Source organism: Oreochromis aureus, linkage group 8 (genome assembly GCF_013358895.1).
Source record: "Oreochromis aureus strain Israel breed Guangdong linkage group 8, ZZ_aureus, whole genome shotgun sequence".
Lineage (NCBI taxonomy): Eukaryota > Metazoa > Chordata > Actinopteri > Cichliformes > Cichlidae > Oreochromis > Oreochromis aureus.
In genome coordinates, this window is record NC_052949.1 from 5,309,285 (window position 1) to 5,329,856 (window position 20,572).

The 20,572-nt window shown below is 41.5% G+C and overlaps 2 protein-coding genes across 4 annotated transcripts in view; one reads left to right on the forward strand and one right to left on the reverse strand.

The window, feature by feature from the left end:
• The first annotated feature begins 1,478 nt into the window (after positions 1–1,478).
• Positions 1,479–6,896, forward strand: LOC116335609 (testis-expressed protein 47). The gene is made up of 8 exons (XM_031759341.2): positions 1,479–2,143; positions 3,457–3,529; positions 4,618–4,721; positions 4,809–4,873; positions 5,632–5,707; positions 5,906–6,040; positions 6,128–6,275; positions 6,449–6,896. The coding sequence occupies exons 1-8, from the start codon at positions 2,042–2,044 to the stop codon at positions 6,484–6,486; spliced, it is 741 nt and encodes a 246-aa protein (XP_031615201.1). The 5' UTR covers positions 1,479–2,041; the 3' UTR covers positions 6,487–6,896.
• Positions 6,897–11,654: 4,758 nt separating this feature from the next.
• Positions 11,655–20,572, reverse strand: part of LOC116335608 (rho GTPase-activating protein 44-like) — a 104,549-nt gene continuing 95,631 nt past the window's right edge. For all 3 annotated transcript variants that reach the window (XM_039616637.1, XM_039616636.1, XM_039616638.1), the window contains 3 exons: positions 20,068–20,183; positions 18,347–18,730; positions 11,655–16,319 (listed from right to left, as the gene is read on the reverse strand). In XM_039616637.1, coding sequence (XP_039472571.1) covers positions 16,162–16,319; positions 18,347–18,730; positions 20,068–20,183 — 658 coding nt within the window. In that variant the 3' untranslated portion in view covers positions 11,655–16,161. The remainder of the gene's footprint in view (positions 16,320–18,346; positions 18,731–20,067; positions 20,184–20,572) is intronic.

A 20,572-nucleotide genomic window follows, 5' to 3' on the forward strand; every position in this document is an offset into this window, starting at 1 on the left:
TTTTGCAAGACATAAAGACACTTCAGAAGGGCAACTCTCTTCCATGCTCTAGCCCCCTAAGCTGTCTTGATCCCATCTTAGATGAAGGACTACTTCGTGTCGGTGGAAGACTGACAAAGGCAACGCTCAGTCGAGAACTAAAACACCCGGTCATCCTTCCAAAGGAAAGTCACATTACAAGGCTAATACTGTCTCATTACCATGCCACCATCTGTCATCAGGGTCGCAGTCAAACTCTAGCAGAACTCAGGGCGAATGGGTTTTGGGTGCTTGGAGGAAGCAAAGCAGTCGCCAAGTTAATACATAAATGTGTGCAATGTCGAAAACTTCGGCGCCCCACCGAGGAGCAACGCATGGCAGAGCTCCCGAAAGAAAGGACTGAAGCCTCCGCTCCTTTCTCGTACTCTGGTATGGATTGTTTCGGTCCATTTTCCATCAAGCGGGGCCGCAAGGAGTACAAAAGGTATGGGCTTATCTTTACATGCTTGTCTTCACGTGCTGTCCATATCGAGATGCTAGAAGACCTATCAACGGATGCCTTCATCAATGCCCTTAGATGCTTCATCAGCCTCAGAGGAGCTGTTTGCCAACTCCGCTGTGACCAAGGCACAAACTTTGTAGGAGCCAGAAATGAGTTCAGAGAGGCTCGCAAACAATGTGACATGCAGGCACTGGAGGCTTTCCTGGCAGACAAACAGTGTGAGTTTGTTTTCAATGCTCCTTCTGCAAGTCATGCTGGTGGCATCTGGGAACGCCAAATTAGGACTATTCGTAATGTGCTAAATGCCACTACCGCTCAGTGTGCAGGAAGACTAGACGATGCCTCTCTTAGAACTTTGTTTTATGAGGCCATGGCTATTGTAAATAGCCGCCCCTTGACTGTGGACAGTATCTGTGACCCAAAGGCACCTGAACCTCTTACTCCGAACCATCTTATACTGATGAAGTCCAAAGTTGCTCTACCACCACCTGGGAAATTTGTGAGAGAAGACTTGTATGCAGCGAAGAGGTGGCGTAGAGTACAATACTTAACTGAGCAGTTCTGGGGTAGGTGGAAAAGAGAATACCTCATGAATGTCTCCACAAGACAGAAGTGGCACAAAACCCGCCGTAATCTAAAAGTGAATGACATTGTTATCATCAAGGAAGATATGTTACCAAGATGTCAGTGGCAACTGGGGCGTATCGTTGAAACTATCAAAGGCGATGATGGGTTAGTCCGTCGGGTCAAGGTTCAAGTAGGAGTCCAAAGTCGGACCAAGAAACAGGACCGTGCTTTCAAGCCCCCCATTATTGAGCGGCCTATTCAAAAACTGGTGGTTCTTGTTGAAAGAGAATAATAACAACCACGTTATTATCTGAGAGGAACTGACATGCTGACATAAACAATGTAACAGTCCAGGTGGCACCTGCTCTATGATGTTTGTACACCTGCATATTGGTTGAAGTGGTTTCAGTTTGTTGTTGTTCAAATCATGTATGATTAGCTAGTTTCTAAATCATAGCATGATTGGTGGGAGTGTAATGAACCGCTGATCTGTACCTTAAGTCATCCTTGCGGGGGTTGTCGGAACTGGATGCGCAGTCGCACTAAGGACAGATGTGCTCTGAGGCATGCCCCGTAACATGTATGGAGCAGTCTGTCGCGCGAGGAGAATAAGTTGTACAAAGTCCATCTTAGACATGTGTGTCATGCAAGCTAGCAGCACCCCATGAGAAACGGGCCGAAGTGTTTAAGTGTTCACCGGAGTTTGCACCCTTGGCAAGCGGAATGAGTTTTCACGGTGCTCAATGTCCAGAGAATGAGCCGTGTGTGGTGAGGAAATAAATGGCTGCACCCGTTAGAGACTCTTCTGTCGTTCTTGATGTCAAGGGCTGCTACATAAAGTGTATTAATAAGTGAACAGTCTAGTAATTGGTGACTACGTACACGTACACATATCTGTGTCTACGTATGTACTGACGTCGAACGTATGCTGACGGAGCGTGTTGCGATGGTAACGGACAACACACCGGACAAGAGCCGTTAAACAGGGTCGAGATGTCGCAGCTGGATGTCGACGGTTTTCCAATTGCGTGGAAAGATCCAGAGGATGCAGACACAGTATCAATGTTTGATGTGATTTACGGCAAAGTGAGAGAGGTTTGTGTTTTTATTACGGACACGTGGGTGATGTGTGAGTGAAAATGAAGCTGAAAGACCCCAAAACATAAGCAGCAGTATATATACACACGTTGTGCTATGAAATGAGTACAAGTCATTTACATGACTTCACACAGATGAAGAGTGAAGAGTGAGCTGGACAAGATTTAAGATAGAAAACGAAAACAAAGATTTAAATAAAGACATTTTACTATTTCAATGGCAGCAACAGGTCTCAAAAAAGGGACTGGGGAAACAAAAGACTGGACAAGTAAATGGGACTAAAAAGAAACAGCTGGAAGAACATTTCACAAGTAATTAGGTTCCTCAGTAACTACTGGGTATAAAAAGAGCATCTCAGAGAGACACAGGCTCTCAGAAGTAAAGGTGGGCAGAAAACTACATCTACAAATTGTGGAACAGTTACAGAATATTTTTCCTCAGTGACGGAGTCGAAATGAAAGAGTGAGTTAAAAGGAAAGAGTATGAATATCTCATCATCTATGGCAAATAATATCATCAAAGAAATCTGGAGAAATCTCTGTGCATGAGGGACAAAGCTGAACATCAACTTTAGCACCAGGGGAAATGGCAGCTTGCACATCTGGAAAAGCAGTGCTGGAATACATATACAGGTTTTAGTGCAACATTTACACCCACTCAGATGATGCTTTTCTAGGGTCGGCTTTGAATATTGCAGTAAGACAATGCATCATCAGCATCATCATAGTATAGATAGTAAGAGTGTGTGTGCAAATCACCATGTAGACACTTGCCATCCCTACATGCACTGTCCTTCTTCCTGTTAGGGTTGAAGTACCCTGATTATGAGGCTGTGCTGCTCTGCGATTGGCTGCTGTGTTAATCGCACCAGTGTGTTTTGCAGCAGGCTTTGTTTAATAGGACCTGCAGAACAATAGGTTTCTAGGATATGCGCTTTTATAAACAGTGAAGTCGGGCAGCTCGCTTAGCCTTCACTCAGTCAGTGCTTGAATCGGACGGCGAAGGAAGTCAGACAGAGATTAAAGCAAAGAGATGGAGAAAAAGGGTTTTGAGGAAAAGAAGGAGGAGGAGGAAACTAGGACTAGTTTATTTCACCACTTATTGACACGGAGGAAGAATCTGGGGGATGATGCGGTTTGTATTTAGCTTAATATGGAAAGGAGCTCAGGTTGTAAATATTGGCACACAGCCTTACATTTTAAATATGCACCTGATAATGATCCTCCTTTTGTGCCTGGATTGCATGTCAGAGCTTATTCTGTTGTCACTCTGCAGGCTTTCTAAGTCTCCCCCCCACCTTCTCTCCACAGAAGATCATCCTGCAGCGGCTGATAATGATTTCTCGGCTCCCCCACGACCTTGCTGATAGGACAGACCTGGGAGGTCAGCCAGCAATTACCTTAGAGCTACAGAGACTGAGGGACTAATCACCTGATGCCAACTGAACCCAGTTTTTCTTTAGGGGAATGATCCTGTTATACTGGCAGGACAAATTAATACTCCTACTTAATTTGCTGCCCTGAAATACCGAGGCTTCTTGTTGAATTTGAACGAGAGCAGTGAAAGACTGTCTCGTTTCCTGTGTTTGGTGCTTTTATAGCTTTCACACCTCCATGTGTGAGTGAGTCTGCAGGCCTTTCCTGTAAAAAAGAAATAAATTCTTTGACTAAGGTTAGAATAGAAAGCCCACAGAAGCCCCCAGGAAAGGCTGTACCTGTGTGTCGAAAACAGAAGGAAGCCTGAATACAGTTTTTAAAAACTGTGATATTAAAAAAAAACAGACAAATAAGGTCTTAATTTTTTTTTAATGATTTCCCAGTAATGAAACAGATAAATTATAGCAAATAATATTCTTTTTGAAAATTACTTTTTAAAACTTTTAACCTCTTAACCCTCACCAGAAGTGTGTGCTATGAAACAAGATGAATTGGTTTGTTGGATTTGTTATGTTGCGATTAAAGTCAGACTTCTCAGTGCTGTGAAGGTGGCTCTCTTATTTACCTGGCTAGATCACCATGGCAACTGATTCTGAACACATAATTTGGTTCAGAGCAGGTCATGTTCAGAGTTTAAAATATCTGAAAGCGCCATATTTTCTACTTTATGTCTGATTTACACTTCTGGAATCACAGCTAAGAGAACACAGATAAGAAGTTTAATTAGTCTGTCTGAAGGATATTTATCTGAGAGAATATTAATCAGTAAAATCAATTTCACTTTGATTTGGCCAAAGACTCACCCTACATCAAAGTGACTTCTTGAATCTCTGTTCAGTGGCCTAAAAACTGAAGAAATTTGCCATGTTCGGTCTTATGCTTAGCTGGTAGTTGTGGCTCGTTTGTAAAAGGCTGAATATAATACATAATTCTTTAATTATTAGATCTTGAAAAGACCTTAAAGGCATTCATTTTGCTTTTTAAAATGATGAACCCTAAAACAAGAGGGTTTTGTCTTCTGTTGTTTTCACACAGCTCATTATGAAAATCTCAACTTTCAGCTGAACAAACAGTACATATGGGATCACATAACAGGCCTGCTGCTTATTTATCCATCCTACCTGCTGCACATCATTGAAGTAAGTTCTCCTGCACAGAAATAACAAATGTATGGCTGAAGTTTGTGAAAGTGTGTGCTCATAGTTTGCTGTGCCTCTCTCTTCCAGTCGTCCAGGGATATTCTGACTTCTGTTTTGAGAGACGTCAAAGTCATGCAACAACAGCCACACCGGTAATCATACTTTCTTATACTGCGGATGACTTCTATATATATATTATACGCTGAGATATGGTGCATCCCATTTCACTCATATTTATTGCTTGTCTGCTGTCTGTTAAGAAATTCATGCCACAGCACCCAGAGAAGGCAAATATAATCCTGGGGTTGCCTTGCATCAGTTCAGATTCACCAAATGTGACAAAAGCTTATCATGATATCTGAGCAGTCGACTCCTTGCAGTGTGTTTTAGCATAAAGACGCAAAGCTGTTGCATCTGGGCTTCTCTGCTGCCGTCATCTCGCTCAGTGTCTGACCATTCCAGACTTTTGTGCTTCCTACTGTTCTAACATGTCAAAACTAAGCCTTTGGTATGAAAAACAGTATGAAAAACAGCATTTGAACCTTAACTAAGTATCATAAATACATGTCTGGCATCTGTAATAAATCAAGCTGCATGGCAATTACTGTAGTACAAAATTTAATAAGTTCTGGACTGAAATTATGAGGCGCCGCTGCCTCGCTCCAAAATGGCCACCACATTGACACATCCTTCCAGTCAACAGCAGTGACCAGTGTGGCATTTATGTGTGTATTTCTATGAAGCAGCTCTAGTGGGTCGGCTGTTGCCAGTGTGGCAAACTCCCACAGTGCTTTTGTTGCTTTAGACCAACAGCTGCTCCTTCTGGCTGCAGGCAAATAAATATTTAAGCTTTCACACTCAACCTGCTGTTGTGTGTGAACCATAATAATTATTAGCACATCCTTTTTAGCACCTTGCTGGAAGTAAAGATTTTGTTTTTGGATCACAACCCTCAAAGAAGGCTGTTCCAGCAGTGGAGCTACAAGGTTAGCTGTCTTTTATCTTTGCACTTGATTGTTTGAAGTATTTCAATGCATGAGGGGATTATGAGAATGCAAATGTTTTAGTACATAAATGAGACATAATAAATACCTTTAGTTGTAGTCATATCTCATGTCTTTAAAGTTCACGACATTGGATTCTCTGATTGGCTCCTGTGTGTATGTATTGCTGTGTGACTGAAGGTGCTGGGTGCAGATCAGGTGATCAGGGATCCTGCAGTTAAGGTACTGGAGGATGAAGATGTCAGCATAGAGACCCTTGTATGCAGCGTCCTGTCAACGCTGCAAAATCTGAGCAAAAAGCTTGAAAAATCTAAGGTGTGTTTCTTTGCAGATGATCTTTTTCCGTTTTGAAAACCAGAACTTTCTCAGAGTCTTTCTCTGACTTCCTGATTGCAATCTAAGGCTCTTCCTGGGTCAGTGTTGGATGAGACGCCGGAGCTGATCGTCCATCAGAAAATTCTGGAAAGGCTTTTGGGTCGAGAGGAACTCCTGAGGCCGCAGCAGTACTTAGATATGTACAAATCCACCTTAAACATCAGTATGGAGTTTGGTAAGTGACAGCTTCCAGTTGGTGTAAGAATTATAAGAACACTTCCAGTACGAAAATATTAGAAGTTAGTAAATACACACTGATCTTTGTATAGATCCTTGTGTTGGATCAGATACATATGAATGCAAATATAATACATAAGTAACACTGTCAATGTTCTGATGGTTTAACAGGACAACTGAATCCAAGAAACCTTTTCTCTGCTGTTTAACCTCCTGAACAAAATGTCAAAGGCCACATATTTTACATCCTGGACATCTTAAAGAACTCAGTGACTCACTTCCATTTCACCAAGCTGATGATTTGTTTGTTTATTTATCCAGATTTGAAACAAATGCCTTTGTTTGTACTAAATCCAGCACCAGCAACTTTATACAGAATCAGAGGCTGACTTTTTCCCTGTAGACTGTTTTTTGTTCCTACACTGAAAATATTTGCTGCACTTGCTGTTCACTTATTCTAATGATACTTGTGGTCGTCAGACATCCTCTGCCTTTCCTGTCTTTTAGGATAAATAGTACGTGTCCAAAAGATCCATTCACTCTTTGCTTCCCTTTTATTGTCTGTGTAGCTAGCCATGTATTGCGATCTAATAGAGTTTGTTTGTTTTCCCATTCTAAAATAAAGACATATTCAAAAAATACATTACTTATGTCTTGCAACAAGTTTTTGTATTATAACAATCCAGTCACGTGCAAATTGTCATGTGTCACAGTCAGTGTTGGGACTAACGCGTTATTAAGTAACGCGTTACAGTAACTACGTTATTATTGTGGTAACGAGCACGGTAACTAGTTATTATGCCAAAACCAGGAACGCGTTACTCGTTACTGGGATTTAGATAGGCTCGTTACTCGTTACTTCGTGTGGTGGATATCGCGGAGCTTCCACAGATTCAATAACATTAGCAAGTGGTGGAAGCCAGCAGGTGGATGAAGGAAAAGGGAGGCAAGAGGAGAGACCCGAAGCGGCCGCCGGTCCGCGTGTCAGGTGAACTGAACTTCAGGTAAGAAGTTATGACCTGCAGTCTATCTGGGTCAGATATAAACCAAGTTTAGGTGGAGTTTATTTTCGGTATGCTGACATTTTAGGTACTGCGTGCTAGCTAGCATGACGGAGTTTCTGTACAGCTGGGTGGGTGCTATGTTACTGATGTTGAACTTTATTTTGTTCATACGGTTAATTATTAGAGTTTCCAACCGTCCCCTAAAAACAGAATCGTCTGGTATTCAGAGAAAATATTACGCGTTTCGTACTGAGGTGAAAAGGAACACAGTTTGTCCCGGACTTCAGCTACAATGAAAAAGACACAAAGCTGAAGCTGCACAGCTGCCTCTTCTTCTCTCATTCTCTCCCGTATACTTCAATCACGAAACTGATCAATGATCAGCTGATCGGCTTTTCTCTCTTGTTTATTTATCGCCCACTTTGCGCCAGAAAGAGGAAACCAGCGGATGTCGCGTTAAACAACAGCAGCACGTTTAAGCTTGATCAGCTGTTGTTAGAATTTATTTAATATTAATTTCTAGTATCAGCTGATGTTTGCTGGAGCCACAGCTGTAAAGCTGCTGGTCATGATGTCAGTTTGGTTATCTGGTGAGAGGGAAACATGCAGATGAAACCAGGAGATGTCCTTACTGAATCATCAGAGCTGAACAGGTGATGGAGAAACAGATTTACCTTTTAGGTGACATGAATGAGTTGAAGGGAAGTTATGAACTGTTTCCGAGAGACAAATAACACCAGCATCCTTTTCTACGTAGCTGACAGCTGGTAACTGTGCAGGGGCGGGTCTAGCAAAGTGTTGCCAGGGGGCCAGGTAGGGCATTAACAGGGAAAGGGGGGCACAAGGAAATAGTTTTCTTTATTATTCTCATTTAAAATGTCTCGCTTTTAAAAAAAATAATTATCTGAGTCTTACAAGAAACGATTGATAGATTGATACATATATACCATCAGAACAGTGTACATCACTGTCACAACAGTGTTTGTTTTCATTCAAAGGCTTTATGATTTTTCCTATAATGGTGGGCGGCGGTCTCTAGTCAAAATGCCGGGATGATTGTTTTGTCCCAGTCCAGCCCTGGATGCAGCTCATCTGCAGTCTGGTGTTACCTACATCTTCCTATTCAGAAGGCAGAATTTCCAAGTTCTGAGTACAATCAAAAGCACCACGACTGCAGTTTTTGTGTTGGATGTAAAAAGCAGGCTAGAATCATGGCGGCGGTCAACGACGGTCCAGGCGTGGGATTTCTCTCGTGGAAATGTGCACATTATTTTTTCCTTTCTATTGGTAGGTGGCACAGTGCACGTGTGGCAAGTAAGCAAGCTAGAAGACTGGCAATCTTGCTGGGTATCCAGTTACGGAAGCAACACATTAACAAGAGAATTCTGAGTAAAACCAAAGTTACTTTCCCTAGTAACTAGTTACTCTGAAAGTAACGAGTAACTTGAAGTAACTGAGTTACTTTTTTAGAGAAGTAACTAGTAATGTAACTAAGTTACTAATTTAAAGTAACTTACCCAACACTGGTCACAGTACAGTGATCCACTACATCCTCAATTAATAAATGCCAATAAATGAAATGCTAGCATTCTGCTAATGCGCACATACTTGTGTTCAGTTAAAGATTTATAAGGGCACTTCCTTGAATCTGGATCAGTTAAACCAGATTAGAAGCTTTCATGTGCGTATAAGAAGCCGGTGCTTATGCAGGTTAACAAGGACACTTAAGGCTTGATTATACTTTCTGCATCTGTGTGTCTGCCTTGGTTTGAATGACATCGTGAAACTGATCACATGGGTTCGTCTGGACTTCTGTGTGCCTCCCATCTTTTTGCGACCATAAACTTGTAGGCAGAGAATTTACTTTACAACACAGCAGCTGCAGGTGGTGGAGGTCATGCTTGGCTGTGGTGTCTGCAGCTGTCCATGTTCCTTAAATCAAAATGGCAGATGCTGTAAAGAGGCTCCTGATGCTGTGGTGTCCCGAACACTCACAGGAAGCTGTTTTACTACAGTCATAGGAGTCTTCATGTTTTGTCTCTTCTAATAAGAGACGTGAAGTAAAAACGTGAAGTAAAAGTTTACCTACAAAGTTTCCAGTTTTTGTTCTATAGTTCAGCTGAAGAGTATCTTACAGGCTCCCTGAAACCGGACATCGGTGAGCGGGAGTGATATTAGAAGTTCTCTGAAATACCCCGTGAGGATTTAAATGTCCTTTTTCATCTGTTGTACTTGCCTGAAATATTTTTTGCACTCCTGATATTTCAGAAAGCCTTTCTGTCATCAGTTACACCGATTTAAATGACAGTTGTCTGGAACAAAAAGCACAGAACATCCGAGTAATATAAAAAAAAACATTTTAATAGTTTCAACATTCGGATGAGGATTAATTTAATTTTTTTCTCATTTTTATCTTACACTGTGTTCCACTTGGTGACTGAGAGAAAGCAAGTCCAAGAAAAGGCATTTCATCTGTACTCCAAACTTTAAAGAGTCCACAGCATCACTACAGTTTGACACAAAGAACTTTTTAAAAAAAAGATTCCTTGATCGATCACGTTTTCCCTTTTTGTTTTGGCCCCCGTTACTTGGAACTTAAAGTTATGCAAAGAAAAGGATGAATGGAGATGGCTGCATGCACCACAGTGTAATCTACAGACTGCACGGGTCCACGTGACCCTACACGTCACAGTTTGTTTCTCATTTGTAGATGTTTTCAGCAGATGTTCAGTCCTCTGAAAGTGAATTATTCTGTCTTTTCCTCCATGTTGTTTCATTGTTGATCTGTTTTGAGTCTGATGTGCTTTTCTTGATTTGCTATAGATAAAACCGGTGGAACATACGAGGATACGTGGTGAAAGCAAATAGGAAATCATGAATGATTTAAATAAACTGTTGGCAGAACTGATGGGGGAGCTTGACTCAAAAAGGTCAAAGGGCAGCACTGAATTTTCTTCTTTTTTTGCAAAGGTCGATCTATTCACTTATAAAAAATAAATACAAGCACATTTAAATAGGACCAAAGATGAGACGCATTTCATAGGCATGGATAAAAAGCATGCTTCCGAGTTCCACACAGCACAATGTCGATATTTGATACCCCTGCACACTCTTACTCTTGAAACTATGTCACAACACACACAATCCGCCTTTATCACAACCTATGAGGTGGACAATGTCTATCAGTACATTCCACCGATGTAAAAAAAGGCCTTCGAAGTTTAGTGCTCAAAGGGCATGCTTGCAAAAGCTGCAATACTGAAAACTGTCTCTGGAATCTCTTGCCGGCTGTCTTTGCTCGACTGGGTTATTGTTAATAAAGTCGTGTTTGACGTGTTCTGTATGTACAGGCTTTGATCTGAGACCCTTTAGTACAAAAACGAAGAGCAGCACATTGTAACACAGAAACAAAGACAGGACAGACCATTCACCTCAGCACAGCCTAACTGCAACAGCAAATTTGAAAAAGAAACTCTTTTTTTTTAAATATTAAATTTAAATCGTAAAACTATGCTGTATTGATTCAAAATCTGATTGAACAGCATTTCTTTTATTGCAAAAAATAAGAAGTTGGTAGATTTAAAGATCATTTGAGTACCAGGAAGTTAATCTGAAACTGTTTTTATCAGTAATTAAATGGATTTTCCAAACATAACAGAGAAATCTGCTCAGAATTGACAACTTTTCTTGGTGCTGAGTGATGGAAAGCTTTCTTTTTCTACAGTTTGTGGAGGAAGCTTAATTTATAGTCCTGTGGTGAATCAGCCTATGCTAAAAAAAAATCAAGGCCCTCAAAATTTTAAATCTGGCCCACACATTTATATAGGTTCTTAATGTTCGGCCTGGCCAGTGTTCTTTGTGGTCTGCACAGCAACAAGCGTCCCATCAAAATGACATAGACAGGCAGACATCCACAGCACCTGCAAGCTAACAAGCTAGCCGACGAGGAAAGCAAGAAAGGGCTTGGTCTCGTAGTAATAGAGCTGCTTCATTCACTGTTATGCGCATCCAGAAAGGCTCGCCTATGGTACAGGGAAACAACACGATCAAAGATCATGATCAAACGTACGTCTCATGACATGTTGACGGCTTTATGTCCACAAAGTGAAGAGGCTATATGAGTGATACATTAATTAAAACTACAAATTAAAAATGTCTGGACCCTCATGTGATTTCTCTTTCCTATCATGGCCCTTTAGTGGCTCCCATGTCATAATGAGTCGCCTGGCTTTACATTTATACTTGTGTGCTGTTGTGTCTGCATTGCTCTGCTGTGTTGGACTTGGAGCTAATAAATGCGGAACAACGGGAAAGAGAGAAAACTTCAGACTGTCAGAGCTGTGAAAATAGAAAAACACCACACGATTATGGTGGTAAATCAGACCCAGCGTTGTTTAATCTTACTGCTCTCATCAGCGTTGGTTCAAACTAGATCTCAGAACCAGTCACTATGAGATCACAGTGGAGCATTTAGCATCTTGACAGCCAGACATTTCTCTGAGGAGGTGGTGGAAAGCGAAAACACAGGTAAACAGAGAGCAAATAGATAAAAAGGAGCCAGAAACACCTGCCCAGCTGAATGGCAATGTGGCTCCGCAGCTACTGGGTGTGTAAAAACCAACTGTTTAAAATGTCCTTGTTGGAATTACAGTTGTAATATAAAAAAATAAACATGAATGGAGTCATTTCCCCAATATTCAATTCTATTAACTGTCAAAAGGAGTTGTTTTTCAGTGTTACATTAACACTGGGTAATGAATTAGCATTGTGAGCACACTAAATACAACTAGAGCCTATTACACGTTGGTTCACAGAGGCATTATCCTTGTAATAATCAATATACAGTTTTGAGCGTATTACTGCCACTGCAGGCTGCGTTTCCACAGCAGCAAGGTGGATGCCAGGCTATGCCATAGAGGATACAGGGTCTCTACAGGTTAATGCAGCACTATAAATTAAGCTTTAGTCAGATAAAAGAAGCATCTTGATGGTTTGGATGACCTCCAGTATTTCTTTTTTGCACCAATTTAAAATTTTCTGCTTGTAAAAAATCTGTTCTATGCAAACCGTTGTTTAACATCTGTTTTTTCTTAAATATATAACCTGTGTTGCATTGCTGTCTGGTTCTGCTGTCTAAAAGACAGTAATGCAGCAGTTTTCATGCAGAGTCTGTTTAAACCTTTCAAACTGTGATCGATGCGTCACTGCAACGGCAGCAACCCACAGACACTTATTTTTATTTTTAAAGAACGCACAATCACATTTCCATGAATCTCAAATATGTCAGGAAATGTGCTCAAAGCTGCACGAGCCGTCTTGAATTTTCACGTAGCTGCAGTGATGTGTTGCTGTTTTTTTCTTGTCTAAAATCAAGTCTAAAAGTTCAAGAGGTTCATTCTGAGGTCAGAAACTGCAAAACAAGCACTAGATTTGACCTTTCAGTCTGCTGTACCATGTTAGGCTTCTGTGCGAAGTTTACTTCATAGTTCCAGCAACATTATAATATTATACAGTATGGATGTTCGTCATCATTTATCCTTTTCAATACAGTATTTGTATATATCTATGTATTTATATATATATGAATTTCTCCCTTCAGTATATACAGAACAAACTGTATAGAGGCTTCGGTATTTACAAGTCCTGTGAGTGATATCGCGCTTTAAAGAAAGACACAGGTAGAGCAGCACAGTGACTTTGAGGCCATGTGTAGTGGATGTTCTCAGGACAAAAGGAAAGTCATATAAATCTGGATAGGTCACAACAAAAACCCACCGCAAGGCAAATAGCAAACTACTGCTGTCGTACACAAACCTTGTTACTCCAGTTTAACTGATTTTCAAGTTTCCTCTTAAACTGAACCTGCGATTCCTGAAAAGGTTTTGATGCGGCAGCAGAGCAATTCTGGTCCCACGTTTGAATACTTTAAAAAGAAATTCCTCAGATTCATGTGCAGCGGAAACGACCACAGCTCCTCATACCTAGTAAAAAGTATTCAGAAATATCTCTGTATAAATACTCTCATCAAAATAAACACATATACACACATATCTTTGCACTTGCCTCTGTTTCACTAAGATAGACCAAAAATATCAGCATCATCAGGCAGGGTTCATATAAACTGTAATGTGAATGTGGCTGAAAATGACAGAAAAACTGTGCTTATTTATAAGAGACCAAGCACCTTTTTTCTGAGAGTGTCTGTAGACTGTTTTCTGGCTTTGCTACGATATGATAGGATGTTAAAATGTGTCAGGGCTGTTGCTCTGAGAATGCTTTCCCAAGAATGGTTCAATATGTCAATACAAGTTTGCACTATATGAATCCTGGAGTGTGGCACTGCACATTCTATAATCTCTCAAATCTTTGTTTTTTAGCATATTTCCACCTGTTGTTTGCATTCTGTGTCAGTCTTACTGGTTTCATCAGTGTTGTTTCAAACAACATCTGCTAAGCTAACAGCAAACACACAAAGTTAGCAGCTGGTCGATGCATTTAATGGAGTGTTTGGCACCTAAAGAGCCAGATATGTCTCTCTCATGAAGTGGTGGAGACCAAAAACTGAGCTAAAAATAGCTAAAAAGACAAAAAATATAAAGAAAAACAGCTGAAGTGAATGATATTGCTTGCTAAGGGTGTAAGGTAATCACACAGGCCTAGATATGAATGCCTAGCAACCGCTGGTCGCTAAGGAAAAAGTTGTATTAGCCGAATCATTGGAGGCGAGTGACTGTCGCCGGGTGAAATTGATCTCAAATATGGTGCTGCACCAAGAGCAACAGAAAAGAATGGATTTCAGAGCGCAGTGAAGCACATGCTACTTCCTGCGTGAAAAGGAAACGGAGACCGTTCACCATCAAAGTAAAAGTCGTCCCTTACAACTGCAACCAACTCCTTTCAAAACATTAAATTTTTTGCTTCAACCGTTGCAGGCGAATGATCTCCATTTCCACTTTGCATCCCACTTTCCACAGTTTCATTACTGCTCAGCAACCGTGGCAATCTGCAAACATCCAAAGCAATCACAAGGGGGTTTTTGGTGCATTACCGTATACCTCTTTCTGACCAATTTCACATAGAGACTGCCAACAATTTCTAGCAACCATCTGGCAACCAGTTGGGGAATACAAATTTTCCTTAGTGACCGGTGGGTACCATGGGATCACTGACAGGTCTTTAGGCCTGTGCGACTGGGACCTTAATCTACAGAGTCAGGATGAGGAGGTTATCCATTTAGGAGGAGTTCAGAGTAGACCCGCCAGCTCAGGTGGTTTGATTATGATGCCTACTAAGTGAAGTGTTGTGGGCATGTCTTACTGGGAGGCGACCTTGGAGACGCTTTTCAGATTTGAGCTCTCGGGTGGCTTCAGAATTCCTCGGTTTCCCACCAGAACACCTGGAAGGTGGGAGGTCTGGGCATCTCTGCCTACCATGGCCTGAACCCAAGTAGGCAGCAGAAAAATAATGGATGGGTGGATAGCAGGTCCAAAAGTGATACAATATAAAATAATTAGGTTTGCCAAATTATTTAGCATAGAGTGTTTTGAGGACAAGCATCGTATCACTATCAAGCTAATGCTCTGACCAACGGTTAGTGGGAACAGCAAAGAGATGCAAAATGTTTAATATTTAATAGGTTTCTGTCTAATGTCTCGTGACATAGGAAACACATAAGAAAACCCCACAGGGCACCCCACCCACAGAGCTGGCCATTCAGAGCCTCCGCTACTGCTCTGTAGATGAAATTTATTTAATTTTAAAAAAATAAACGATGTGGTTATGCACTCCAGGCTTCATAGTTACAAACTTGTACATCCTTGAAACTGAAATGATGCCTAACTCGACAAAGAGAAATGAAAGATCTCATGCGGCTTTGCGCCCTGCCAAAAAATATTTCTGAGTAAACACAATTGAGTTTTTCATTTTTCATACTGCTGGACGTTTCATAAACTACAGCATGTATCTCATATACTTTATAGCTCCCTGACAGCATCAACTATATAGCTCTCCCGTGGATACAAAATATGATCTGAGTTAGATTGTTAATCATATCATACACTCTGAAAATGTACAGTATAAACAATAAATATCCAGTGACTGATATCCTGACTGAATGCCTTGTTATAAAGAGAAAGGAGTGATTGGGCGTTTAACTGCTTCCCAACCTGCTTAGTTAACTTCTAAACATCTAAAACATTCATTCCTGTTTTTGCTCCACGACACCGACAGTGCAACATCATATAATACAATTACCACTTCACTTAACACGTCACACACACTAGCAAAACACACGCGCGCTTTCCAAAACGACACACTGGCACACTCACAGTGAACGCTCAAGTGGGACTGAAATTCGGGGCCAGAGGCGTTTCAAGCCAAGAGGAGATGAATGGTGAGAGAAGGAAGTTAACAGGACAGATGTACAGCACTGTGTTAGTTTGTTCTGAAATTCACTCATGAAAAGCAGCAGCAGCAAAGAGCACTCATCCTCCCAGCAGCCTGTTTCCAGTCTCGTGTGAGTGAGGTTAAAGGCAATATTGCAAGTGAATCAAATAAGGCAAAAAGAAAAAGAAAACATTAAGTTAAATTAAAAAAAACAAACATCCAGCCAATGCAAAATGTCAAATCTTCCCCTGACAACACTGTCGCCAAAACCGTGTGTATGTGTGTTCACCAGATTTTTTTATTTTACTGTATAGAAGTGCTTTTTTCTTTTGTACACGCTGGCCCCTCTGGATTGAGCACAGGTGAGGCGTGATGAGGAGGTCCAGAGGTGGCCGCTGAGGCCGAAGTTAATGCAGCTGGAGAGGTGAAAGGTCAATGAATGATCGAGACGGCGCAGCAGTAGCTTGACGGAGAGGGTGGGGGAACTCGGTGGCGTCATAGCACTGTGCTCTCAGACTCTTCCTCAGAGTCCTCTTTGCTGTTGGCTGATTCCAGCTGTGCCACTGAGTTCCTGAAGGGGGAGATGTGGGTCAAGTCAAAAATACTGTCCAGTTCCATGTTAATGACGGGGATGTCCAAGTTGCAGAGGGAATCTGGCAGAGCAGAGAGAACAAGCAGAGGATAAGCAGACAGATAAAAACCATGCAAACAGAGAAAAAGATCCTTCCAGATGTGATTCATCAGCGCTGAATGATGTCACACACAGCAGACGTCCAAACCAAGGTTGGAAGCGTGAAGAAATAAATTAAAAATGCATGACAGGGATTCACAACGTAAAAAGTGTATGTGGCTGTTGAACATCACCATTCCCTAATGGTGGGCAGGGGGTGTCAAACATGAGGCCCAGGGGCACAGAGACGACTTCAATCTGGCTCATTGGATGACTTTGGAAAATGTGAGCGCTTGTGTCTGTGTGGAGCTAGCTCTGTGTAGAGGGGACAATGACACAACAAACACTAACTATCGATACAGTCAGATTATTTTGACCAAACTAGCATTTTATGCAACACAATTAAGATTTCCTGTCACTGAACCCTGTGGCTATTTGTCAAAATCAAAATCCTGCTGATGTACCACATGGACTTAATATATGTAGGCAAAACAAAATCCAAACCATATCTGTGCAGTTTATAAGCTCTTTTTATCCACTGCAAGCAAGCAGGCAACAAAGGGTCATGGCTTCTGAGGCAAGTTCAGCATACCCAGGATCTCTTTCTGTTATCTGGATTCACCCTAACATCAACAATCAGGCTAAACCCCGGCATGTATCAGTCTAACTATGAGAATCTGACCAGACACTTTTATCAGTAAGACTGGAAAACAACTGCAAAAAACCAAAGTTTAGCCTATATTAACCCACAAAAGAAAACTAAAAACTCAGACTGTAAGGCTGACAGTAAAATCGGATGGTTTACAATCAAGAGGCTCAAGGAAAGGTGATGCTATTTAACAGAGAACTGATTGGTCAGTAGGCGGTGACTTCATTACTGTTGATGTCTAATTTTAAACATTTCCTGCTTTGATCCAGGTTAGGTCTACACCATGTTACCATGGTAATGTACCCTAGTAAAGGCAAACAACCGACATAATACTGAAAACCCCAGGTTAGACCTGAAGTTACCTGGATAAGCCGAGCTCTCCCTTCATATATTACAGACCTTTGGTGCTTGTGCTTACCTACCTATATAATCTAAGGAGCCCCTCACAAAGCAAAAAACAAAGCAAACAGTAAACTAATAAAATAAATAAAGCATGCCATCCAGTACATGTGTACTTATATAATATATAACTATAATATTGACAGTGAAGACATCTAGTGTGCAACATGTGATGGAAAACTGGTGCAGACAGGAAGTGCACTGACTGAGGGAAAGAGGTGGAGTCGGTGGGAAGCGTGAGGGGTGTGTGGGTGGGGTGACTGATGAAGCCAGGGAGAGGAGGGGCAGCTGGAGCAGGGCATTATGGGTGGGAATCCTAAGCGTGGGAGAGGCTGTGATCGGTGGACAGTCCGGTATGCACGCCCATGTAAGCCATGCATCAGTCTCAGCCACCATGCAAAGGCCAACAAAATGAGTAAAAGGTGGACCGAACACAGCACCTGTATGGTCATATGAGTGAGGCTGCCGTAGAGCAGCGGATAATCTTAAACCTGCATCTACTGGCAGCTTCACTGTGTTGTGAGCATGTCAGCGGGCGGCTCCATGTTTGGGGTTTGAGGGTACTGAAGAGGAGGGGAAGGGAGGCTTTAGCACAGAAACTCCTGCTTACCCTAAAAGTCCCTCTCACACACAGAATCACACTGAACCTCTCGCCTCATACCGCTGCAGGTGAGACGATAAGAGGGGAAGAAATTACATGAAAATCATGATTAGAACCTGCAGGTGATGGAGAGGCAAACAAATACATAATACATGACTCCTCTCCTGATGTAGAAGGACACCAAAGGATAGTCTGCTGTTATTCTACATCTATCATTATCGCCAATAAATGTCATGAAAAGACCAAAAACAGTGCATATACATCCAAGTTCATGAACTTAAATAATAATTCATAATATTTGTCAAACATATTATTTATAAAATCTACATATAGCAAAAAAAACGGTCAAGTTTAGCATTACCAGTGGACATGCTTTCCCCAGGAGAAAGACCATCCAGGAGCCCTGACGAGTGCTCCAGAGACTGGGGACTAGTGCCAGGTGTGGATGGAGGCTGAGGAGGAGGCAGGCTGGGTCTCTGCCGGGGCGGCTTGGGGGTCGGTCTGGCTTTGGTGAGAGTCCCAGCCAATGAGGGCGGAGAAGACAGAGACGGGGTGGTGACTGTCTGCACCTGACCCGGGGAGCCGATGGTGGCGTATCCTTGCGGGTAGCTGAAGCCATATGGGGAGGGGGTGCTGGGAGGAGTGGGGGACAGGCTGACTGGAGACGGCTGACCTGTGGACTGGTCGGACATGGCTCCCGTTGGGCAGTAAGGGCCTTTAGGCGGGATCGGAGCCAGCTTCTTTGCTGTGGAGAGACCACCAAGAAAGAACATAAGATGATCAGGGTCTGCAATATTTCCAAAATAAAAGCCCCCAGAGGCATTTAGGAATCTGCTAGCATGTCTGTTTGTCAAATTAAAAGTGTTCAGTTTTTATAGAAATCTTTGACATGCCCATTTTTCCAAAGTAAAAGAAATTTGCTTTAAATGGCCAGCTCTTCAATATAAAAGCTGACTGTTATAAAAAAGTTATCATGATTAACGAAGGTCTCTCATATTTCCGAAATAAAAGCAACCAGTGTGCTTTAAGAATAAACAAATGTTTTGACATGCTATTTCAAAGTAAAAGTCACTTTTTAGTTATAGAAATGTATCCGGATGCTTCATAGTACCAGATTTCCAACATAAAAGCTCCTTAACAGGATTATCATATTTGTATCAGTTTTACAAAATAAATGGACTTATCAGGATTGCCAGAAATGTCAGATTTTCAAAGTACACCCCCTAGTTAGCTTTTATAACTTAGAAATATTATATTTCTAATGCAAAAGGATGGATGTCCTGGTGTGTTAGTGTGTGGTGCTAAACCAAAGTCAATGTAATTCAAATGTTTGATATGTTCTGGCCATATTAACAAATGCACTAATGTTTCTGCATTGTGACCTTCTTGTCATTCTTTTCTTCTGTATGAAGCTGTTTTTTTGGTGAAATTTCCCACATATCAAATCATAGAAAACACAATTTCTTTCACAGGCCAACTCTGACAAGTGATGTGTGAAATCAAAGTTGAAGTGTAAAAGAGATGCTTACCTCGTCTTCAGTCTAATAAACTCTGAAGATCCCCAGACAAATTTAACCATCAAATTGCCCATTAATTATAATACCTGCTTTAATTAAACCCTTCAATCACACAGCACCAAGTGAAGTTTATTTCTTCAAACTAAACACCGGCCTCCATCCTTCAACTCTGAGGATATTTTAGCAGATAAAACTCTACTGCAGCCGTCAGTCAGTTATTATGTGGTTTTCCAAGGACTTTTTCCACTCTTTTGTGCAGCAACCAGAGTGGAAACAATGAATGAAAACACACTTTTGCAGATTTACGTCCTCTCCACATGAGAGGTTCCACTGTAACTTAAAATGACCTCATTCACAGCACTGACTAATAGATTAGACAGATTCTATTAGAGCCTGAGAGACAGCTAAATGAACACAGTGTGCTGCATCTTTTTTGCTAATGTCACAGTACTGGGCAAGGTGCAGAGTTTTTAAATCCCCCAAAAAGACATTACTTTTACTATTTTTACTATGTTTTTGAGACCAGCTGAGATCCCTGTCATACATGCCCAGTTAGTTGTATTACCTCTCCTCAAGGTGTGCGGACTGTGGTCAGAGAGCTGTGACTGTCCACTAGAGGTCACTGCTCCCTGGAGTCCCTTCTGTCCAATCACTGGAGACAGCTCCTTGTTCTTCAGAGTACTGAGGAGAGAGTGAAGGACAAAACACACAAACACACACATTACGATACGCTTTCTTCTGTAATTTACTAACCCTGCTTCCATAAATCTCTTTGTTTTATAAAAAAATAGGAAAATATATGAGAGCAGCCATAATTCAAACTGTCCAGGTGACCACTGTTGCAGATGGACATGTAGCTTATACAGTTGAGCAAAAAAAGAAGGAAAGAAAATTCAAATATATCCTGACAGCTTAATAAATTTTCCTTACTCCTACAGCACAGTGTAGCCAGAATACCAATGGGAAGAAGGTCTTAAGGTCAAAACATAACCAGTTTACTCTCTGATCGACTGACTCTCCCCAGCTACACCTCAACACACTTTCACTCTTCTGCAAACGAGGCATGGAAG

What these genes read in the sequence shown, in the direction of transcription:
- LOC116335609 (XM_031759341.2), top strand. Translation starts at nt 2,042, where the DNA reads ATGTCGCAGCTGGATGTCGACGGTTTTCCAATTGCGTGGAAAGATCCA. An exon ending in TCCAGCAGTGGAGCTACAAG is followed by an intron (nt 5,708 to 5,905) that starts GTTAGCTGTCTT and finishes GTGTGACTGAAG; the next exon opens with GTGCTGGGTGCAGATCAGGT. An exon ending in AAAAGCTTGAAAAATCTAAG is followed by an intron (nt 6,041 to 6,127) that starts GTGTGTTTCTTT and finishes TTGCAATCTAAG; the next exon opens with GCTCTTCCTGGGTCAGTGTT.